The sequence below is a fragment of the Orbicella faveolata genome, unplaced genomic scaffold (genome assembly GCF_042242905.1).
Source record: "Orbicella faveolata isolate gen_17 unplaced genomic scaffold, um_ofav_v1 contig_12, whole genome shotgun sequence".
NCBI lineage: Eukaryota > Metazoa > Cnidaria > Anthozoa > Scleractinia > Merulinidae > Orbicella > Orbicella faveolata.
Genome location: NW_028301539.1, coordinates 13,361,317 through 13,370,337, shown reverse-complemented (window position 1 = coordinate 13,370,337; position 9,021 = coordinate 13,361,317). Strand labels below are relative to the sequence as shown.

The 9,021-nt window shown below is 42.6% G+C and overlaps 1 protein-coding gene across 1 annotated transcript; it reads left to right on the top strand.

Moving 5' to 3' along the window:
* Positions 1-5,535: 5,535 nt before the first annotated feature.
* Positions 5,536-8,055, top strand: LOC149116749 (uncharacterized). The gene has a single exon (XM_089280218.1). It carries the CDS (start codon positions 5,536-5,538, stop codon positions 8,053-8,055), a length of 2,520 nt encoding a protein of 839 aa, XP_089136344.1.
* The last annotated feature ends 966 nt before the right edge of the window (positions 8,056-9,021 follow it).

The following is a 9,021-nucleotide window of genomic DNA, read 5'->3' as shown; positions in this document are numbered from 1 at the left end:
TTTGAAACTGAAGAGCAGGGATTTGTGGGTAAAATAACTGCTTGGAGCAGGGGTTTGTGGGTAAAGTTCTTGGGCACTCGCTAAAATCGTGTGCAGACTTGTGCCCGTGCCCGATTCAGTGCCCGGGTACAAGGTCTCTACCTTGTACCCGTGCCCGAGCACCGTGCCCAATTATTGGCTCGGGCACTTACAAAACGTTGTGTTCACATTGGTGCCCGTCAGGCACCGTGCCCGGGTACAGTGCCCGGGCACCAAGTGTGAACGACGCCTAAGAAAACAGTTAAATTTTAAAAGCGCGGTTATAAGATCTAACAGATCTTCTTGTTTACATAGGTTTGTAAGCTGCAGCAGAATAAAAATCTGTTGAACTCAGGAAACTTTTGTTGTATTGGAGTTTTGCTCATGTTTCCTTGCAAGGAATGTAATAAAGGTGCTCACTTTCATATGATCTTTCATGTCCTCATTTTTTCAAGTAACACCATTCTGTTCTATTTTTTTACAAAAAAGGGTCTTACACAATCAACAGATCATTAAACTCTCAAATTAAATCAATCTGTCAACTTTTATTGTGCATTATTTACAGAATTAATTTACATCAGTATTATAATTAAATAAACATGAGAAGAGAAATCTATTTTGCATATGGCTATGGAAAGAATAAAAAAAATATGTGTGTGGTAACCAGGGTATAGGGTAGCAATTGGCCCTTTGAAGTGGTTACTACCATGTTAAGAAAAACGCCAAGAAAAAAATAAAAGACCTATGCCAGTTGTTATCGAGTGGTTATATATGTGTGCTGGGGGCTTCCATAATGGCTCTGCAGCAATTTTAATTAGCTTATCTGGAAGATCTAATGATGATTTTTGTACATTCAGGCTTGAGAAAAGCCTGCAGACATTACAAAACTAGATATAGGGCTATTCCCACCATTTTGTCCCCCAGCCCCCACTTCTTTTGTTGATGTAATTGCTTTTGTTCATTTTATACCTTTCATCCAGCTTATATAAAGCTTAATCCTTTGGGTGCTTTCAACAACAACAACACCACCAATTTATTTCAGTATTCTCATATAAGTACATGGTGTTACCAAAAATATAATACAGCTAAAATGATGTAACTATAACATTAGTATTTGGCATTGGTATACATGTAGAGGTTCCTGATGTGAAGAGAGTGATTCATATTGGTGTGCCTCAATGTACATTAAGGAAGATTTTTTTAGAAAACTGTATGAACAAAATGAATGGGAAACAATGCAATGTCATTGCTCTTTTACAATTCATGTTACTTCATGGTAATAAGGCTCTTCAGCCTGTTATACAACCATGTACAACAACAAATCTCAAACGTATACTTTCTACGTCTTGTGGTTGATCAGAACATCAGCCACATAGCTTTACTATTAACGATGGTTCTATCTCCATCTCCTTTTTTTTCAGTATTATTTATTAAACTGTAAGAACAACATTCCTATTTGAATTATCCATATATGGTCATCCTTCGAGGAATTTATGTAGCACTATTATGGTCTGAAAATTAACAAAGAATAGTAAATAATGGCAGGAAATGAATTCTCTTTCAAAGCCTAACAGAAAGATTATGATATTTTTCTTATGGGGATATTAATGTAACTCTGTACACCTTTAATGTTTGACTTGTTTTTAGTAGAGATAATTCCCACATTACATTTGGAAACCCACCAGTCCTGATGATTCGTTTTCAGTTATACATGTATAAATAATTGTCTCTTATATTTGTTCACAGTTATTTGCATGGATGATAAATTATTGTTATTTACTGATTAATGTTATTGTGATCGAATAAAGTTTTGTTAGTTGCAGTTGCTTCCTAACTGTTAAGGACACTAGACAAAGGTCAATTTTGATTAGTTAATAATTGTCTCTTTATCTTAGTTACGAACGTAGTTACAATGTTTACTTCTTTTTCATTGTTTGTGTAATCGGACCTTTAAGCGTCACCACGCGCGTATAAAAGCTGAGTTAGCGTCCCTTTAAAGTAGTTTTTCTTTCCATCTCGCGTGGTCTTGTCAACGTTGAACTCTTGATGGTTTTTGATTTCCTAACCCTTGGCTCAAGCGGGACCGATATGTGAGTACCTTTGTCATTTTGATTAGGTTACGTTTTTTTATAGCTATGGGCGAAGGAATACAAAGGAACATTTGACAATGTTAATTGATTTATAATCGTCTAAATTAGAAAGTGTTCTGAACGTTACTAGAGTGAACGCCCACCTTTTAGGCTCGAAAGCATTGAGCTGTTAATTAGTTTCTTTTGTTGTGTACTTCTGTATCGAATCTTATTTAGTACCTTAGCGTAGCATTTACGCTGGCTATTTCTTGATGCGTTGTTATTCAATTTCGTTATGTTATCCATTCCAAGTCGTTAGTTTGTTTCATGTAAGTTTTGACTATTTGTTACGCAACTTTTCCGCTAAATTGATAGAAATTCGTTACATATTGTTATTTCAGTTTACGATCGTTAATGTTGATGCAATAAATCGCCGATAACCGTCAACTTTGGTTTTCCGTGGTTTACTTGTCTACCCTTGAAGACGACCTGTAAAGTAGTCCCACCCACTAGTTTGTCGCGACACGCCTAGAGCTCGTTTTGTTTCGTCTCGTTTGGAATTTGCTAGTCGCTGCAGACGTTACAGTAAAATATCGTCACATCATTCCGCCATCGGTTATGAATTTATTTTGAACTTTGCTTTACTTTGGAACTTTGTGTTTGTCGAATAGCTACGAGTATTTGTAGTGCGCCGGCATTCTTTTGTGAAGAAACACCACAGGATCCGGACTTCGACGCGACACCACAAACAATTGAGCCACCACCCAAAAGCGTGACAGGCGTCGAGCCTTCCCGTTTTGAACATGCGAAAACAACAGGACGTAGAAGAAAAATGACTGAGAAGGGAAAGGCTCATCAATTGGAAATTAAACTCGCCAATCGAAATTCCGCCTTTAAGAGATTAAAGAAACAAATTGAAAGAATTAACGCGTTGCGTGACTCGCCAGAGACGACACTTGATCAATTGGAAGAAGAGAGATTTCACTTAGACCAGTTGAAGGATGAGTTCAATGACGCGCATAAAGATTTTGACGATTTGCTAGAATTTGAGGAGGAAAGGAACGCTTCGTACCAATGGTTCGATATCCGGGATCGGGAATTCATCGAGTGTAGAATTAGGGTCTGCGAACGCATCCAAGCGTTAGAAAGAAAATCCAGTCGGACACCGTCTGAGAAATCAAGCCACAGTAGGAAGTCCAAATCGTCTGACAGGTCAAAATTGAGTTCCTCCTCTACGAAACATCTTTCTCTCGCTTTGATTGATGCGGCTACGAAGTCTACAAAGTTGCACGCTGAAATGGAATTTCTTGAAAAGGAAAAAGAGTTGAGGCGATTACAGCTCGAAAAGGAATTAGCTATCGCAAACGTAGAAGAGTGCGCAATAAAAAGAATTTTCGAGGAGGAGAAAATATCAGCCGGTGATAGAGAGGAAATTAGAAGTGTCAAGAAGGAGTTAAAATCAGATTTAAGCCACGAAAATATAACAAGTGAGAGAAGCTTTTCTGTCAACCCGTATGCTGCTCCATTCGTTCCTAGAAGCCATCCTACGCCTCATTTTGAACCCTTGAACTCAAAGCCTGTGCCGCAATTCCAGCGTAACGATGTAAACACAGCCATTCAAGAGTTAGTCAGCCTACAAGCCAAGCAAACCGAATTAAGCTTATTACTAATCAATCAGCAGAAGATCAGCCACCTTCCGGTAAAAGAGCCGCCTGTTTTCTCTGGAGATTATTTTGAATATCCAGCATTCAGAACTGCCTTTGACTCCATTATATCCCGTAATGTGCCTTCAGACAGAGATCGACTCTATTTCCTTGACAAATACACGAAAGGCAAGGCGAACGAAGTAGTGAAAGGTTTCTTGGCTATGAGCTCAGACAGTGCGTACGAAAGGGCCCGGAAGTTGCTAGACGAGCGCTTTGGTAATCCCGTCCATGTCGCCGAGGCTTACAAGTCAAGTCTTAGAAGCTGGCCGAAGATTAACGACGGAGACAGCAGTGGTATCCAAGAGTTTTCTGATTTCCTCGTTCGTTGTGAAGAAGCCATGAAAACTATGCAGTCAATGGGCGCCCTCGACTCGACAGAAACCCTACGACTTGTAAGCAGCAAACTGCCTTCATACTCTGGAGTGAAATGGTGCCGGCACGCCCACGAAGCACGTACGAAGTCTAAGAAGATTGTCACCTTTGGAGATTTTGCGAAGTTCGTTAAAGACGAGGCAGAGCTAGCGAATGATCCCATTTTCTCACCGAATGCTTTAAAAGCGGAGAGAAGGAAGTCAGACACCCCGTTCAAAATGGGACGGAGAACCAGACCAAGCAAAGGTGACAGTAGTTCAAGTGCAAGCGCTTTCGCGGTATCATCCACGCAACCACCTGACAATTTCGTCCCGCCGTCAAAACCGCCAGCAGAGCAAACAGATCAGACCTGCCCCCTTTGTAACGGTCAGCACACTCTCGTTAAGTGCAACAAGTTCCTGAAGAAGTCCGTAGACGATCGCAGCGAGTTTCTTCGAAACAAGAGTCTTTGCTACGGATGTTTTGGAAAGGTTCACGTGTCATCAGGATGTAGAAACAGAGCAACATGCAAAGAATGCGGAAGACGTCACCACACACTCCTGCACATAGTGAAACCAAATAACCAAGAGCCAGACTCAAAGTCGCCAGCCACTCCCCAAGCCTCTAATAAGAAGGAAACGCCCAGTGAGAAATCTCCACCCTCAGACACTGCCAATTCAAACTTGATCAGTGTAGTGAACAATTCGTCCTCAGAACCTAGTAACGTGATTACCAACTGTCGAATCGTCCAAGTCGTTTTGTTCCATAAAGAAAGCCCACTGAAAACAGTCAAGGTTTACGCACTTCTGGACGATGCAAGTGACACGACCTTCGTCACCACCCAAGTGCAACGCGAGCTCAACATTGAGGGTGTTGACACTTGCGTAGATTTATGTACCATGCTTGGTCGCGAGAGACTTGCAGTTAAAAGAGTCGATGGTTTGGTGGTACAGCGTCTCGACAAACGCGCCCAGGTTGAGCTGCCGAAGGCTTATGCTAGAGAAAGCATCCCATCCAGACGAGACCAAATTCCCAGACCAGAAACTGCCAACAACTGGCCACATCTTATGAAGATCAAGGATAAAATCCCGCCGTACGATGACAAAGTGGAAATAGGCCTGCTCATTGGCTGTAATTGTCCTAAAGCTATCAAACCGACAGAGGTCATAAGAGGCAAGAGCGAGGAGCCTTACGCAATTCGTACCTTGTAAGGATGGAGCATAGTAGGACCAGTTACGACTACAGGCACCCCCGTGGATGATCACGCCGTAGACTCCACCTGCCACCGAACCCTAGCAAGAGAAATTATTCCTGGAAGTCTCGGCCGCGAACTGAGTTTCGTTTTCAACGGGAAAACAAAGGAAGTGATAAATCCATCTGCGATCAATCAAATGTTTGAGCTTGATTTCGTTGAGCACAAGAACAAATCGAAGCAGGGTCTATCCAAAGAGGACAGAAACTTTCTCGGAATTGCTGAGCAGGGAATTCACAGATGTGAAGATGGCCACTATGAGCTTCCACTGCCTTTGAGAAAAGAACGAATGGAGCTTCCTAACAACAGAAATGCAGCACTACGCCGGCTTTATCAGCTTAAGAGGCGGTTCCAGTCCAGAAAGGGTCAGAAGTACTATTCCGACTACATGAATTTCATGAAGAAATTGTTAGATAGCGGATACGCAGAAAGAGTACCGGAGATTCCTGAATTGGAACGTACAACAACTGATCAAGCAAGAACAAGCGTTAAAGGTTACGGCCAGTGCAGCTACCTAAGACTGGTAGATGAACATCAGAAGGTTCATTGTTCTTTCGTTATGGGGAAGTCTAGAGTCGCACCTTTAAAGCCAGTGACCATACCGAGACTGGAACTTACTGCCGCCGTGTGTTCAGTGAGGATAAGCCAGCAGCTGTGTCGAGAGCTAGAGTATCACATCGACCGAGAATACTTCTGGACAGACAGTAATGTAGTACTTGGATACATCAGTAATGAAAGTAGAAGATTCCACGTGTTTGTCGCTAACAGAGTGCAAGAGATTCAAGACAGCACTTCTATTGACCAGTGGAAATACATCGAGTCGAAAGAGAATCCAGCGGATGAAGCTTCGCGGGGAATGAAAGCACAAGAGCTGCTAGATTCTCGTTGGATCACTGGACCAGCATTTCTTTGGAAGAAAGAAAACCAATGGCAAACAAGCAATATAGAAGTTTATGAACTTCAAGATGATCCCGAAGTTAAGAAATCTGTCGCCATGACGACCGCCACAAACATGCAAACCACACAGGCACCTCCAGAGAAGTCAAGTCTTGTGGAAAGAGTAGAGTGTTTCTCTGATTGGCATCGTGCTAAACGAGCAGTTGCCCTGTGTCTACGCTATGTCAGATGCCTAAGAGATCGTGTGCGCATGCGCAAGAGGCAGAATTGCAGTGAAGAAACACGAGAGGTTCAGGTCAGCGATTTGGAAAGCGCAGAGCTTGCAGTGATTCGCACAGCACAGAGTAAGGCCTTCAAAGATGAAATAGGAACCTTAAAGAAGACGAAGCAGGAAAATGGTGACCTCAACAGCAGAGTCTTCGCTCAACAGAGAAAGGCTAGTATGAAAAGATTCAGCACGCTGTACAAGCTTGATCCGTTCGTAGACTCTGACGGGATTTTGCGTGTTGGTGGACGCCTCAGACGTGCAAACTTAACTGACGAGATTAAATTCCCCATCATCCTGCCGCGAGACAGTCACATCACGATGTTGATTGCCAAACATTTTCAAGAACGCGCAAGTTATCAAGGCAAAGGCATTACCCTAAATGAAATACGATCGAATGGATTCTGGGTAATAAACGGTTCATCGGTAGTCGTCAGTCTGATCTCTTCCTGCGTCAAGTGTCAGAGACTGCGTGGAGCAGTGCAGGAACAAAGGATGTCAGATTTGCCCGAGGATCGCCTTGAGTCTACTCAGCCCTTTACCTACTGTGCGGTGGATTATTTTGGTCCTTTCGTTGTTAGAGAAAGTCGTAAGGAGCTGAAGCGCTACGGCGTCCTTTTCACCTGTATTGCCTCGAGAGCCATAAACCTCGAAATCGCCAACTCCCTCGAGACCAACTCCTTCATAAATGCCCTAAGACGATTTATCAGTCGTCGTGGTCCAATCCACCAGCTAAGGAGTGATCAGGGGACAAATTTCGTGGGAGCTCGTAGAGAACTTAAGCAAGCCTTAGCCGAAATGGACCAGCAAAAGATTAAAACCAAGCTTCTGGAAGAACAGTGCGACTGGTTCTCATTCAAGATGAACGTTCCAGCAGCAAGCCACATGGGAGGTGTGTGGGAACGTCAAATCAGATCTGTGCGCAACGTCCTTTCGTCCCTTCTTCAGGATAACGGAAGGCAGCTGGACGATGAGTCCCTTAGGACCCTGATGTGCGAAACGGAGGCCATTGTCAACAGTCGCCCCTTGACGGTCAACCAGCTTGCTGACCCGGATTCACCAAGCCCCTTGACTCCTAACCATTTGCTGACGATGAAATCAAAGGTCGTTCTCGCTCCACCAGGTGTTTTCCAGGCAGCGGATATCTATTGCAGAAAGCGTTGGAGGCGAGTTCAGCATCTGGCGAACGAGTTCTGGACACGCTGGAGAAAGGAATTCCTCCTTAGCCTACAGCAGCGCCAGAAGTGGACACGCATTCGGAGAAATTTGTGCATCGACGACGTTGTTATGCTTAAAGATGAAAATCTTTCTCGCAGTGCTTGGCAACTTGCACGTGTATTAGCTGTTTACCCTAGTTCTGATGGGCAAGTGCGCAAAGTTCAGGTAGCTCTTGCGGATAGCTGCTTGGATAATACGGGCAAGAGGGTTAATGCTGTGCGGTATTTGGAGCGACCAATACAGAAGCTAGTGCTTTTGATGTCAGCACAAACTGATTGAGATCCAGGGTAATTCCCGACCGAGGAGCCTTACAAGTATTGAACTGAACTGTTAAAGATAATCTGATTCATTGAACACTGATTTTTAGCTAATAGTTTAATTTGTGAAATATGATTATTTCAGGGGAGCCATGTTAAGGACACTAGACAAAGGTCAATTTTGATTAGTTAATAATTGTCTCTTTATCTTAGTTACGAACGTAGTTACAATGTTTACTTCTTTTTCATTGTTTGTGTAATCGGACCTTTAAGCGTCACCACGCGCGTATAAAAGCTGAGTTAGCGTCCCTTTAAAGTAGTTTTTCTTTCCATCTCGCGTGGTCTTGTCAACGTTGAACTCTTGATGGTTTTTGATTTCCTAACCCTTGGCTCAAGCGGGACCGATATGTGAGTACCTTTGTCATTTTGATTAGGTTACGTTTTTTTATAGCTATGGGCGAAGGAATACAAAGGAACATTTGACAATGTTAATTGATTTATAATCGTCTAAATTAGAAAGTGTTCTGAACGTTACTAGAGTGAACGCCCACCTTTTAGGCTCGAAAGCATTGAGCTGTTAATTAGTTTCTTTTGTTGTGTACTTCTGTATCGAATCTTATTTAGTACCTTAGCGTAGCATTTACGCTGGCTATTTCTTGATGCGTTGTTATTCAATTTCGTTATGTTATCCATTCCAAGTCGTTAGTTTGTTTCATGTAAGTTTTGACTATTTGTTACGCAACTTTTCCGCTAAATTGATAGAAATTCGTTACATATTGTTATTTCAGTTTACGATCGTTAATGTTGATGCAATAAATCGCCGATAACCGTCAACTTTGGTTTTCCGTGGTTTACTTGTCTACCCTTGAAGACGACCTGTAAAGTAGTCCCACCCACTAGTTTGTCGCGACACGCCTAGAGCTCGTTTTGTTTCGTCTCGTTTGGAATTTGCCAGTCGCTGCAGACGTTACACTAACTAAAGTGGGGA

Bases quoted from the DNA above. Each gene is read 5' to 3' on its own strand.
- LOC149116749 (XM_089280218.1), top strand. From the start codon at position 5,536: ATGTTTGAGCTTGATTTCGTTGAGCACAAGAACAAATCGAAGCAGGGT.